The 14,925-nt window shown below is 35.4% G+C and overlaps 1 protein-coding gene across 7 annotated transcripts in view; it reads right to left on the bottom strand.

Annotated features, from left to right (window-relative positions):
- Nucleotides 1–14,925, bottom strand: part of LOC106662231 (triple functional domain protein) — a 351,395-nt gene that overhangs the window by 182,065 nt on the left and 154,405 nt on the right. For all 7 annotated transcript variants that reach the window (XM_024228191.1, XM_024228188.1, XM_024228186.1 and 4 more), the window contains 13 exons: nt 14,403–14,574; nt 14,003–14,347; nt 13,825–13,944; nt 13,570–13,761; nt 13,232–13,493; nt 12,987–13,171; nt 8,455–8,654; nt 7,042–7,206; nt 6,724–6,967; nt 4,830–5,054; nt 4,232–4,492; nt 3,718–3,819; nt 3,494–3,633 (listed from right to left, as the gene is read on the bottom strand). In XM_024228191.1, the coding sequence (XP_024083959.1) occupies nt 3,494–3,633; nt 3,718–3,819; nt 4,232–4,492; nt 4,830–5,054; nt 6,724–6,967; nt 7,042–7,206; nt 8,455–8,654; nt 12,987–13,171; nt 13,232–13,493; nt 13,570–13,761; nt 13,825–13,944; nt 14,003–14,347; nt 14,403–14,574 (2,613 nt within the window). The remainder of the gene's footprint in view (nt 1–3,493; nt 3,634–3,717; nt 3,820–4,231; nt 4,493–4,829; nt 5,055–6,723; nt 6,968–7,041; nt 7,207–8,454; nt 8,655–12,986; nt 13,172–13,231; nt 13,494–13,569; nt 13,762–13,824; nt 13,945–14,002; nt 14,348–14,402; nt 14,575–14,925) is intronic.

The raw sequence follows: 14,925 nt of genomic DNA on the forward strand, positions 1-14,925 counted from the left end.
GACGTAGGTTTTAGAAAAACATTTTCTTTATCGTGCCAACGTTTCGATCTTTATCGAGATCATCTTCAGGGCCTGGGTTTTATAATCATTGTTTAAATTATAAAGATCAATCTAGGGGTGTGAAAAAATGAATTTATACAATGATAGAAATTTTAGACTCAATCAAAGTATTTGAGTGTGTACGAATTTTTACATTTGAAGCCAGGGTTTTAGTGATAAATGAACGCGAGACAGGAAGAAAATTTTGCAAATGTAGATAAAAAATATATTAAAACTTTCGTTCATGAGCAAAACACAAATCTATCTGGTAATTTTGTAAAAAATAAAAATTTTTACAATTTATGATTATTCAGAAATCGTGAGATGCAGTCTCGTGTGATGTAGGTTTCAGAACAACATTTTCTTTATCGTGCCAACGTTTCGATTTTTATTGAGATCAACTTCATGGCCTAGGTTTTATAAACATTGTTTAAATTATACAGATTAATCTAGGGATGTGAAAAAATGAATTTATACAATAATAGAAATTTTACACTCAATCGAAGTATACTTTGACTGAGTCTAAAATTTCTATTGGGTTGTCCGGAAAATAATGCAGGATTTTGGTATTAAACAAAAAAAAAGAAACTAGTTACTTTAAAGCAATGTTCTTTAATCAAAATAATTTNCATACAAATGAGTAATCCTGTAAACGTAAACAGAATATTTTATATAGATTTTTTTTAATGAAAACTTAAAATCCTGCATTATTTTCCGGACAACCCAATAGCATTGTATAAATTCATTTTTTCACATCCCTACGTGTATCTATAATTTATACAATTAATTAAGGTTTTTAGTTGAGATAAAAAAGTCAATGACACGAACGGGACTCGAACCCACGATCTTCGGCTGGAAACACCGCTGCTCTACCACTTGAGCTATCGTGACCTTGATCCACTCGGACACCAACTTCCCATCTCAACCCCACCTTTTGAGTTTTCCCTCCTTTTTGCCATTTTTCAAATGTCGTGTAATCGAATTGGATTCTCGGCGACAAATGAGATGGCCATTCAAATTGATTACACAACATTTGAAAAATGGCAAAAAGGAGGGAAAACTCAAAAGGTGGGGTTGAAATGGGAAGTTGGCGTCCGAGTGGATCGAAGTTACAATAGCTCAAGTGGTAGAGCAGGAGTGCATCTAGCCGAAGATCGTGGGTTCCAATCCCGCTCGTGGCAGTGACTTTTTTATCTCGACTAAAAACCTTAATTAATTGTAATATATTAATTGGTCAAGCGGACCACGAAATTAGTGAATTTATACAATATTTATAAAACCCAGGCCCTGAAGAAGATCTCAATATCATTCAGTCTAAAATTTCTATCATTGTATAAATTCATTTTTTCACATCCCTACATTTATCTATAATTTGAACAATGTTTTTAAAACCCAGGCCCTGAAGATGATCTCAATAAAAATTGAAATGTTGGCACGATAAAGAAAATGTTTTTCTAAACCTACGTCACACCAGACCACAACTCACAATTTCGAAATAATCATTAATTAACAGTCACTAAACACCACACATTTTTAAATAATTGTTTGTTTCTTTATTAAATTTATTTTGTAAAAATTAAAAACATGGATAATAACAATTGAAGGGCACAGAGGAAAAACGATGAGGGTCTATTTTTTCAGAATCGAGATTTCACCGTCATCTGTTGGCTTGTGACATTAACTATGTATTAACCTGCCAAAATGAGCGGCACAGCGGAAGAACGATGGGACTCCTGTGCGCCTAAGGATGAACGAAGAGGATCCATTTCTCCGGCATTCAAAAATTCATCCACAAGCAATCAGAATGCTTATAATTTTTTGTGACTCATGTGCAGGGCAAAATAAAAATTAAATAGTTCTGCGATTCCTTTGCCATCTCGTGACAGAAAAAGGAAGAATATACTGTGTAAAAGTTTTCTTTCCCATCGGTGGCCATAGCTATCGGGAGTGCGACAAGAGATATATGATTAATCAAAAATCCTATGTAGATATGCCTCAAGGATGGAACGGATTGGTCCGAGCAGATGCAAACCATAACCATTCACTGTTATCAATTGTAAGAGGGAATTTTTCACATCGTGGATGAATTACCTAGTACCGATGTACAAATCGAATTGTCCCATCCCCCACAAGAACGATTCAATTTTTGAATATCTCTTACACACCACAGTATATACACCAACGCACTTCATTCTGTGGAGCTTATAATAACCACTACGTGTATGGGTGCCACAAAGGCAAAGAACTCCTGCATCAAAACAGCAGCTTCGTAACTCCTACGAGCTCCATTCCTATTAATTTGGAAAAATATAATGACTTGCAACACCTGACAGAGTTTCTCACTAACGAAGTTGCCAGGTTTTACAATAATTTGATCACAGATAGAACTGCCACAGAAACTCAGGATGATGTTTATTTTGATTATGAGGTAGAGGATGAGTAATGTAAAACTTTTTAGCTTAGAGCTTTTTAACTTTTTTCAGTTTGTTTTTACAATAATTAACCTAAAATTTTGACCATACATATATTTCAGAATTTTCGTTTCACTTGTCTGTTCATATTTGAAATTAATATATAAAATTTCATAAACATATTTTCTTATTCATTCCTGGGTTCGAAATGAGGGTTTAATGGTTTCTGTATCATGAGAATTACTCAGAAAGAACTCTAAATGTTATTATAATTGTTTAATCAAACATCAAAAAAAGAAACTATTTCACCAGTAGTAATGAAACTTGAAATTTAGTGTTTCTCAAATGTTTAAAAAACAGAACCTCATAATTTTCCCACTGGACCCTTCAATTGTAAATATTAAAGAAAACAATTATTCTGTAAAAAAGTTTTCTTCGTATTCTTTTTTGTTCAGCATGGAAATATTTTTCCTCATTCACACATTGATGAAGAAAAAGTAATCAAAATGGATTTTTGAAAATGCTTAGAATATAAAAATTCTAAATAATTCATAACTCATTGAATCACGCCAAGGGAAATGGACAAAGTCCGTTGAGTGGCGGGTTTGACTTTTGCTGATTATGGTTGACACTAATGTGGAGTCATGGCCTAAAACCCTACAAAATTGTAAGTTGTAAAATATTATTTTCTATTTAGAACTAAAATACTGTGAATTGATTTAATGGTTGCGAAACTTTTGGCACGAGCATGTTTCGGGGTAGGCCGACCGGCAGACTATTTTTTTTAGTATGTTTCACGTTGTTTCCTTCTCTCTGCATAAACGCGCTTGCCTCGAGTATGACAATGAACCAGGAGACAGTATAAAAAGAAAAAGAGAGAGGATGCATGTAAGGAAATGAGCAACAAAATTGGACAAATACAAAAAGGATCGCCATGATAGCAAACTAGAAAATCTGCGGAGTGGTTCGGTCGTAATTTTGATCCGTGTTTCGAGCCTTCGCAATTATACATAAAGAAATATTTGTCTGTAAATGACAATTACCTGCTGGAACGTTGGCTGCTGCCTTTCAGCTTGGCAGGCGATTTTGGAAGAGATAGAGGTAGCGCTGTACTGAAATAAGTTTCTTGTATAACTTCGCGCAGTTTCTTGACCCAAGCCTGCTTACTTTCAAGTGAAGAGGCCTGAAACATAATAATAAGTTACAAACAGTATTAACAAAAAAAAAATATATAAAAAAAAATAATAAAAAAAATAAAATAAATCACCTTAAGTACGATCCTGTAGTCAGAAATTGGCGCTCTTCCTGTCCAGACGGCAAATTTGCATTCATCACCTTCAATGTGTTCGGTAACTCCTAGTTCCGAGGTCTAAAAATAAATTCACTAGTTTTAGTGGTCCGCTTGACCAATTAATACATTTCAATTAATTAAGGTTTTTTTGTTTTTTTAGCTGAGATAAAAAAGTCAGTGTCATTAGTGGGATTCGAACCCACGATCTTTTGCAACGAGATCTTGTGCTTTTTCCCGCTCGTGACACTTCCTTTTTTATCTCAACTAAAAAAACAAAAAAGTCAGTGTCATGAGCGGGATTCGAACCCACGATCTTTTGCAACGAGATCTTGTGCTTTTTCCCGCTCGTGACACTTCCTTTTTTATCTCAACTAAAAAAACAAAAACCTTAATTAATTGAAATCTATAAATAAATTATTTAGTGTAAAAAACTAAAAAAAAAAAATAAAACACGACAAGAATCATTATAATTGTGAAATATTTAAATTACCATTAATTTATTTTTGTAAATGTATTTAGCCTTCCCAGCCGAATCTTTTACTTCTTTGCTAAAGACTAGATATAGCTCGAAAAGGAAGCAGTGCCTCTCTTTGGACTTTCTGATTATCTGTTTTGGATCCCATACGTGCAGGCTGTCCTGCAGGACGACCTCGCCAAGCTCGTCAAGACTCACGTCGCATCCGTCGAGCAGCGACAAGTGAAGTGCGTCGTTCGCTTTTTTAGGGACATTAAGCATCACTTCCAAACCATCCTGAAATTTATAAACTCTACTTACAAATAATTCTAAATAAAAATTCAATAGAGAGGAAAAAAAGAAGTTATACTTTTGTATAGAAAATTGAAGACCTTGAATTATTTTTCTTTAGTCGAATTAAAGATTGCCTTAAAAAATTTTTATGAATGCGCTCTTCCATTGGAGACGAATTTTCAAATTAAAAAGAAAAAATCACGAACACTCAGAGTTGCAAAATTAAACTGAGAGTCATTGAGTCATTGAATAATAAGAATATGAAATAATCTTGCCCGATCGGTCTCTATAATCTTATCTCAGATAAAACACACCTTAATTTGACATGTCTCATTCTCACCTTAATTTCCCCTTGGCCTTCGTCGCAGCACGACTGTAGGTCTTTGAGGAGCAGTTGATATTTTGTGATCCTTTGTACTGGTTTAATGAGGTAGGCGGCGATCGGGTGTTCAACCTTGTGCTTTTTCTGAAGCTCCTCGAAATAACCGCCGCCATGGGAGACTAGCACCGAATTGCTCTCCGGTTTGTTCTTGCAGTACTCGACGTACATGTCAAACTTGGGCGCCTGTAATCAACACAAAAATCCCATTAAAACACTTACACAAACTATTTATATCATTTTAATGCTTATTTTGTAAAGACAGATTAAACTTTTAGGTAGGATGTCTTTGGTGGAGTTATTTAATATATCAGACCTGACGACTATTCACAGTATATATTTAAATTTAAGAATAATCCGTATAATTTTAATTTACACAATATTATAACTTATTCTCAGAATGTTAGAACCTGACATCACAGCATACAAAAATTATTTGGAAATTTATCCAAGATTGTGGCCATGGCAATAGAAACCAGGTCAATCAATCAAGCTCTTTTTTTAATTGAATTGAGTAAGTGAATATTTAAACGATAAACAAACTTGAAACTTGAAAAAAGAAATAAGTAAGAGACACTTGAGAATATTTAAATGATAAAAGATAATATGAAATAAACTTGTCAAGTGCAATAACTTGCTACCCACTTTTTTAATTACTAAATAAGGGGTTAATATAAATTAAGTTTAAATTTCCTCTCCCCAGCATTGAAAAGATCAAGAAACCCTGGAGAGAGAAGAAAGCCAGGGAATAAAGAAGACAAATTAGTACTGAAGTTGTCGTATACAAAGGTTGGTTTTGCACAAGAAAATGTTAACTAAAAAAATAAAATAAAAAACTTAAATAAATAAAATGAAGATGAAGAGCACTGGGAGAGAAAGAGCAGATGAAGGAAGCAAAATAAGAAGGCAACGAGGCAGACCCGAGGACATAGACCCGGAAAAAAAGAGGTCGACATTTCACCCCGGATTTTGCTCCTTGTGCACAGTTGATCTGGATCGAGTGATCAGGATGGGTCCCGGTAGGGGATTTCGGTCTGCCACGAGGATGATTTTACCATCGTCCGGGGCGAATCAGGATGTGAACTGTCAAACAAGCCGAAGATGGTGGAAGGAGAGAGGATGTCGGCAGTGTAGCCGAAGCCATCCTGGAACATGAAATTAGGATGGATACCCGGGACAGGGAAAGGAGGACTTTCCCATCATCAGGTTGAGGAAGAAGGCTCTCTAGAAAAACCATCAGAACACTGAGAACGGGCAGCAGCGACCACCAGAAAAAAAGTTTTGTGTGTTCTACTTGGACAAGGCATTTGTAATTTTTTTTTTTTTTTTTTTTTAATTTTGTTAGTTCATAAGTAGTAACAATCATTGGTTTTATTTTATTTAATTAGCTTTTAAGATGATATGATAATTTTGCCCGGTTGTTTTCTGTTAAACTGTTAACTTTTGTTGTATAATTTGAGTTTTATTTTTTATTGAACGGAAAGCCAACCCTCCATGGTCTCCAGGGGTTTCAGGGCAAGTTGATCATTACATTTTTTTGACTCTCTGCTCTTGTGCAGGGGAGTTTTAATATTTTTAATCTAAATTATCCATCTTTGGTTCCTTACTCTTTATTTTTGTCATTGTATTTGTAAAAATGGAATGTTTGCCGCCTAAGCTTTTTTTATTTTTAGTTTTCATTTATGTTCAACAAGTATTTATTTACTTTTCACCCTACCATTTCAGAAAGATAAAAGAGAGAAAATGAAAAATCTAATCAACTCAAAGAAAGAAAAAAAATTTTGAGTTTAAGGAGACAAAATGAAAGGTAAATAAATTATGTTTTATAAAAATAATAATTTAAAAAAAGACATACCCATGTGACAAAGCAATGTCCAACATCTTCCGGCATCGTCTCGTACTTTTCGAGCTCCTTGAGGAAGATGTCCCTGTGGAAGTCGCGTATGTTCTCAACGTTGCCAAAGATGACTCTCTCCTTGCCGAGAATTCCGGACGGGACGTCGTTAGCGATGCGCATTTCGTCCAGAAACACTTTTATACAAGTTTCTAGGTCTTTCACGTATGTTCTTTCCGTTTGTAACAGCTCGGCCATGATGAACCTTAAAAATTGATCAATTTTGTCAATAGGCTTGATTTTTTTTATTTTTTATTTTATTTGCGTTCAGTTACTTACTCCTTTCTTCTGGCGGATCTTCGCTTTTCTTCATTGAGCTCTTTGAGGTCTTTCGTCGATTCTTTGACTTTCGACTCTAAATTTGGATCAGAATTTCGATCGATGCTCAGTTCTTGTTTACCCTCATGTTCTGTCGGTATTCCAAGACGTGTTTCCAATTGGGACCTAAGCATGAAAATGTAAATGTATACAATATTTCAAACAACCTTAAAAGTCAACTTTATTATTTAAATAAATCCAAATGAATATCGAAATACTAACTCCTTTTTGCAAAGTAAACATATAAAAAACAGTTGAATCATTAGAAAATATAAGCTTGTTATTATAAGAATTAGATAAGACACACCTATGAATGGCCAAAAGATTGCTTAATAAAGGTCCAGAAGAAATTATGATATTGTAGACGGGGCTGTTTGTATACAAAGTGCAAACCAGGGGACGCACCAAGCCCACCGCTGTATCTAACATTTTTGTTTTGACAAGATTTCAATCAACATATGCTAAAATGGGGAAAAATTCGAACACGGGATTTACAAATACGGAGAGAGGGATCGCCAGGATTTTTGATAAGATAATAAGTGACGACAGAAACTGCCCACCACTGATATAGATATGAAAGGCACACACACCGTTCCCTGGATAAATATAGTCTTAAGGTGAAAATAATCGAGTGAAAAATCTAGATAAAAGTTATTTTAGCATGTTTAATCGGCCAATACATACACCTGACACAAAATTGAAAAAAAAAAGCAACTCTTTTGCAGTAATTAATCAAGATGTATCGGGTAAAAACATTTTTAATATCATCCCTATTTCTTTTTTTTTAAAGATCTAATCTCGAAGAAAAGACAATGAATAGCCATTGTCATGTGAGTTTACCTTTATAGGTAGATTTATGATTGAACAAACCAGTAAATGTGGAATAGCATCTTGAATAGATCTAGCATCTTGCCATGAAAAAAAGGTCATAAAAAATCTGGTGTAACAATACTCCAGGCATGAAGCATGCAAAGAAATTCAAAGATGGATCACCTGCAAGATGTACAAAGAAACTACTCCTGACAGGGCACTGATGCTTAAGAAGGCACATGCATAAATTAAATTTTAAGAGGGACTACAGAAGAATATGCAATTCAGTTTTTCCAGATAACATATCTTTTCTCAGATGTGTTGAAACATAATGATAAATGTTAAGTGTCTGTATGATGTCTTGTGTATTGAGTGTGGGTTATTAATGACAAAAAAAAATTGGCCATCAGCTTTTAGATGGCGATCTGAGGGTTTGTTTCTTCCAAACCAAAATCCCCTTTTAACAACCAAGCAAACCACTTATGGACGCCATTTTCTAAAGCTACTACTAAGTTGGAGTGGTTAAAAGTACAAATTATCATGATAAAATTTTTTTGAGCATACCTATACTTGTCCATCCGTGATGAAAAGTCCTTGTAGGTGTTATCGACGGCAGCCACCCATGTTTTGACTTGAGTCGCGTGTGCATGGCCTTTTTCCACCAGGCTGTCGGCAAGCTGGATGAGAAGCTTCACCCTTTCCCTCGTCTCCTTTGCAGCGGCCTTGAACTCGTTATGCTCCCCCAGAAGGCTCTCGGTCTCTTCCTGCAGCGAGAGAGAGGAAAAAAAAGGTTAGGAATAACATAAAAACAATTTGCCCAGTAAATAACAGTTCATTTTGAAATTGAAAAAAAAAAAGTCTGTTTATTCTTTTGTAATTGTGTTTTTTACTGTTTTCCTAATTATTGCACATTATCACATGTAATTGGCAAAAAATTCCTAACTGATTTAATAATTTGTTTTTAGATTATTTAAGTGTAATATTAAACATATCGTCGGAGATGCAACGGCACACAACTTATAAATAAACATGTTTCTCAGAATGAGCTTGGCCCTAAATCAGATCAACTGTTTTGACCTAGAAATTTTTAATTTAAATCATAATCCGTTATTACACTCATCAATGTATTAGTCCAGTCCCAGATTTGAAACATAGCCTGGCTTTGAACATGTGGGTTCAAGTTGAAGTAACAAGGACGCCTGTGCTATCACCGCCAATAATTTAAGCCTATCTTTGTGTTTACGTGTTTGGCTTTTTTTTTTTTTTTTTTAAGCGACAATAAGGAAATGAGCAAGCTGACAGAATCTATTTATTTATAAAATTCGGCTAAACAAGCACTCTAATCTTTAAAAACAACAGAATTTTTTATATTTTTTATGGAAGGATGTTTGCTGTTTATACTAGATATAAATTAGTTAGGTTTCCATTTCAAATAAAAAAACTTTTGTATTGTATCCAACACAAGATCATGAAAGCCAAAATAAAGTTACATATTATAAAAAAGAAAAATCAATTAAAGAACATGGATTTTTGACAATTTATATGTGAAAATTGTATAAAAATATCATAAATTATCTTAAATATTTGACCATGAAGCGATCTTGTTTTCTCGAATCAAAATTTGTATCTAAATTCAATGATTTCATTTGTTAATAATTTAAAATATAAATTAGTCAAATTATTAGTTAATTTTTTTTTACTATGCGATACTGCCTATAAGGAGAAAATGGTTACTATTTTTCTTTGGACGACATCTTTGACTAGATCTGGTAGCGAGACAAATTTCCTTTCGCGATTCGGTGTTATCCATAGCTTCCGCCTCTTTCCGAACAGACAAAACTTTTTCCTCATTTCGCATCATCTCAGTCGTTCGTTCGATCTGTGGGACAGTGATTGTCCGAACGTCACACTATAGTGCTGGCCAGAACTCAAATCGGCCCTACCATCGCCAACCGGATATAAATAGAAACTTACAGATTTGGCCAAAAAATGTGTTTATTAGCGGTGGCCCACAATTATTTTTTTTCCAATTTAAATTCAGTTTCAAGGTTATTTAATTGATAAAGAAAATATTTTTCTAAACCTAAATCACACCAAAACTGCATCTCACGATCTCTAAATACTCTAAATATTTTTACTCTATGCAATTGAAGTGAAAAATCACAATTTTAAGAATAAAAATGGAAAGCAGTCTTATGGTAATCTATTCCTTTTGTTAATTTGCAAACTACTTGTTTTAATAATACTCTAAAAAAATATTTGATTATTAAGTGATAAATTTATCTTGTATGTTGAAATATACTACATACAACTCTCTTGTTAGAATGTGGTCCTGATTTTTTTTTTTTAAATTTAATTTTTAATTAATTTTAATCTTGTTTTCCATATTACCCAGAGAATGGACTTGTGCTGGCTGATGTTGATTATAGGGGAAGTGGAGCGTGTTAGAAAATCCCAGGGCAGACAATAGGAATCGAACCGATGACTGCAGGGTCTATAAGCAGAGAGTCTAACATGTTACCACTCGGCTATTCCGGCGCTCAAATGACTTCTTACCCGACGCAATGTGAGCTAAAGCCACCCGATGTCTAATTTTCCCCAGAACTTCCAAATTCCCCGGGGGTCCCGTCTGTATTCCAATCTGTCCTGGCTCTCCCCTCGTCCAGATCTCAGTACTCCTAGGATCCTTCCTTCATCATTGTTATCATACGTCGTCCTCAGTGCATCATCCCTCCAATTTAAATCCTCTCACCACGCCTACAAAACCTGATCCCCCCCCCCCCGTGACCTTATTCTCCCCCAACACAAAACCCACTCCTTCAAAAGATCCTTCCTGATCCGCACCGCCAAATTCTGGAACTCCCTCCGTTTATTCGTCAAGCCACCTCTCTTAATTCCTTCAAATCCCTCTGATATAATCATCTCCTCTCCCTTCAAACAGAGTCTTTTCTTAAAATTGTTATAAAAATTGTATTAGCTTAATTTTTTAAAGTCTGTTTGTCAGTTTATTTGATTTGTATGCGTTTACTTTCACTTAATTTTTCCCGCCAAAAAGTTATTTGTTTTTGTGCTGTTTTCACTCTGTTCTATTTTACACTTAATGATTAGCGGAACTTCTATCCAGTTAAATCATTGTATCATTCTAAGGATACGCCGTCCTCGAATAAATATATATTTCCGAAGGGGTACGATCGGCTTGGTTTCAACGGGGGCCAAAAAAACATGGGTTCAATAAGTGAACCTCACTTGTAAACAGCAAATATCTTACATTGATTTCTATATCAGAAAAGAAAGAAAATGTTGAATGATTCTGTAGTTTGTATTTTGGGATGATGAAACATCAATTTGATTATCTGCATGGGATTATCTAAGTAAAGGAACAAATTACTATATACTATTATATAATATATTTACCATATATAATATGTACATAATCAAAGACAAAAAATGAAGACCGGACGTATTTCTTTGTTTATTTCAAACCATAAGTATTTTTATCTATACATTAATTACAACGATGTTTTGTTATATTTCGACCTCAACAGTTTAACTTATGATTTTTCCTTCTCGAAGGTGGGATAATAGGTCATCTCATGGGGCGTCAGTGGCCGCAACAGTTTAGGCGTTGACACGGTGCTCATCACTGTAAGGTAAAGGTCAGGGGTTCGAATCCAGCGGCCCTGCATTCGAATCCGACATACTTACAAGTGGGCTTTTTTCAAAAACATCGGCACCCCGCGGGTTAAAAAAAAGGGGGAGAAAAAAAAGTTTTTCTTTCAATACACACGTTTTGGATTTATTTTAATCCTTCCTCAGGTGATTTAACGCAATGGTTAAAACAGTGGTCGTCAGTCATTAATATTTTGTAACAGTTTATTTTAAAAAAGAGCCAGTGTGGTACATATTTAAGTCTTTCAGATCCCGAACAAACTTTTTAATATTTTGAACCTGACTGAGTATATTTAATATTAAAACATTTGTTCGGGGCCTGAAAGACTTAAATATGTACCACACTGGCTCTTTTTTAAAATAAACTGTTACAAAATATTAATGACTGACGACCACTGTTTTAACCATTGCGTTAAATCACCTGAGGAAGGATTAAAATAAATCCGAAACGTTGTGCATTGAAAGAAAAACTGTTTTTTTTTTTTTTTTGAGATGACCTATTATCCCACCTTCGAGAAGGAAAAATCATAAATTAATTACAACATAGTTACACTAATGTAAGCCAAATTAAACAATATCAAAATTCATGAGTTTTAATTTAAATTTTTTTAAAATTATGATGGTTTGAAAGAAAATTTACTAAAACACCGGAAAATCTTTTAGTAACAGATTAAAATTTAACAATCAATTTTTTTATCTAGTTCTTCTCATGATGCGTTGTTATGAGCGAAACCAGGTAATAAATAGTGAGTTAAATTCATTTTATCACTAAATGGAATTCTGGTGTTTTGATAAATTTTCTAATCATACTCATAACAAAAAAATATGAGTGTCCGGTTATATTTGCCTTTGACTATAATCAACGAAAATCTGGACAGGTGAACTCGGTTGCATTGTGTAGTGTACAGTAGTGTTGTGGCAGATGTGCACGGGGTAATCTTACGTTAAAATTAACATCGGATTGGCATCAGGTCACGTCCCGTCGTGTTGCATTGGATAAGTGTGTCCACTGTTTAAACAGCTCTAGACAACATCAGAAATGAACAAGACCAATACTGGTCATGGTTCACAGGTTGAGAGTCTGACTCCTCTAATTTAATCTGTAGTGACCACTAGTTAGTTTCCATGACACTGCTAGATGCCCGTACGACTTATGGAATGTTCTTGCCCTCCACTCTGCAGCCAATCAGAGTAGAGCTTTTCCCTATATAAGCAGGGGCACTGTGCCGCTGGAATGAGACTCGTCAACCCAATGAGATCTCACCAATCACTAATATTCAACGACCTCAGACTCGTCAAAGTCAAAATGCGTTTGAGCATCACCAAAAACCCGCGAGTATAGATGGACCAGTGCTGGTTCAAAATGTGACTTGGAGCCCAAAATCTACATTATACCCTAAGTATAGTTTTAAATATTAAGTACTCACTTGATTGGCCCCGATGTTAGTGTGAGTGTTTAGGTAGTTTTCACCAGTTTCTTGTATCCACTCCATAGCCTGCCTTGCAGAAGCTTCGAACAAGACGAACTGCTGGCATTGGTCAAGGCGCTTCTTCCTTTGCGACCAATGTTCCAGGACCCTGTTTTCTTGACTGAGCAGCTTATCCAGGATGACTAAAATGAATCGGCCATTAATAACCATGATTGTGATGAGGTTAAATAAAAGCGTTTTACCTTTCACTCTTGCCTCGGGGCCGGCTTCAGACGTCGGGTAGTTGTAGTACTGAAGGCTTCTAGAAGTGTATTTTAAGAAAGTCTCAGCTGTGCGTCTCGCAAGCGTGCACGCCTTGAGGAACGCCTCTTTCTGTTCTTGGTGCTTGTTTATCAACTGTGCGACGGCATTCGACGGCGAGTTGCCGTTTGTGCTGCTGCCGCCTCCACACCAGTCTTCATCCCTTTTGTACTCCCTTTCCAGAGAATCCAAAACTGAACATACCTGAAATAACACATTCGCATTGGACAAAATCCCTTCGAATTTAAAATTGTGTTTAAAACCTTATAAAAAAACCGACCTGTTCTGCAGTCTTGTAAAAGTTGAGACTTGCTGTGACAAGCTTATGCCTTTCTTCTGCGCATGTTACAAGCTGTTGCCATCTTTTTGTCACTTCTTCTGAAATTTGTCTTACACTTGCTGGGTCGTAATGATTTGCCGTTATCAAAGCATCAGCTCTGTGTTTAACCTGTACAGCTGATGTGTGGGTTTTCTGAAAAATATTCTTCTAATGATTAAATAGTCCTAAGACGCCTTAAAACAAAAAAAGCCTTACTTCGATAGCAACTTGGAATTGTTCGTGTTCTTTTTTCAGCTGTTCAGCATCAACAAGTGAATTAGGTATGGTGAAACTTGCCATTAACATAGCTTCACCATTTCTGATCCAACTGACAACCTGCAATATTTCCATTAGATAACTCAATAAAAATATTTTGTGTATTAAAATAAATTACCTGATTAGCATCATTTCTGAACTGATAGAGTTGGACACATTGTTCCAACTTGAGCCGTTTGACTTCGGCAAGGTCTTCTAAATCCATTTCCCTCTCATTTAAAAATTCAAGCAAGACTTGGACTCTCGTAGCAGCAGTGTATTGCGAATCTGCCATAAGGCCGACACCAGACGACTCGAGGACGTTGGCGAGCTCTTGCCCGGCCTGTAAAACTTGATAAGTACCGGACTGCATATGCGACACGCTTTCTGTATGCGCCCTCAGCGCTCTTTCAGCCTCCTCAATCGAATCGGGTAACACGGTATTTTCCAGTTCGTTGGACCATATTTCCAACTGTGATGACACCTATAAATAAAAATTGTCAAGATTCTATAGAGAAATAATATAAGGGAGGACTTACCTCAAGAGCGTCGCGTTCAAAAAGTCGAAGCCTGAGGCACAAGTCAAGCCTGAGCTTCCTTGCTGCCCAAAGTTCCTCAAGCTCTTCTCTTTGTTTGTTCAATCGATCGAGAGCAGTTTCAACTGCTGCTACAGAGCCTGTTGAATCCATTTCACTCGTAAGTCCAACACTCCTAAAAAAAGGCCATAATGAAAAATGTGGACAATATGTAACAAAAAAAAAAAGTAAACATGGTAAATTAATTTCTCTTTCAAATCCCCTCTATAACTTTATAAATGAGATTTGACTTCACAAAAAACACACTGAAGAAGGCAAAATGAACACTTCAAACAGGGCAACCTAGCCAAGATAGCAGACCAAGATGATCAGTACAGATCAAATAACTGGTGCATCTTCCTGCAGATTTCAGGAAGAAATGTAATTCCTGATAAATTAATTTGTTGACATTTTGAAGATTAGAAGTCGTTTTTTATTATTTGTGTAATATTTTGAAATATCTAGACATCAGCCATTCTATGGCAGG

The sequence above is a fragment of the Cimex lectularius genome, unplaced genomic scaffold (assembly GCF_000648675.2).
Source record: "Cimex lectularius strain Harlan isolate CLEC.00 unplaced genomic scaffold, Clec_2.1 scaffold170, whole genome shotgun sequence".
NCBI lineage: Eukaryota > Metazoa > Arthropoda > Insecta > Hemiptera > Cimicidae > Cimex > Cimex lectularius.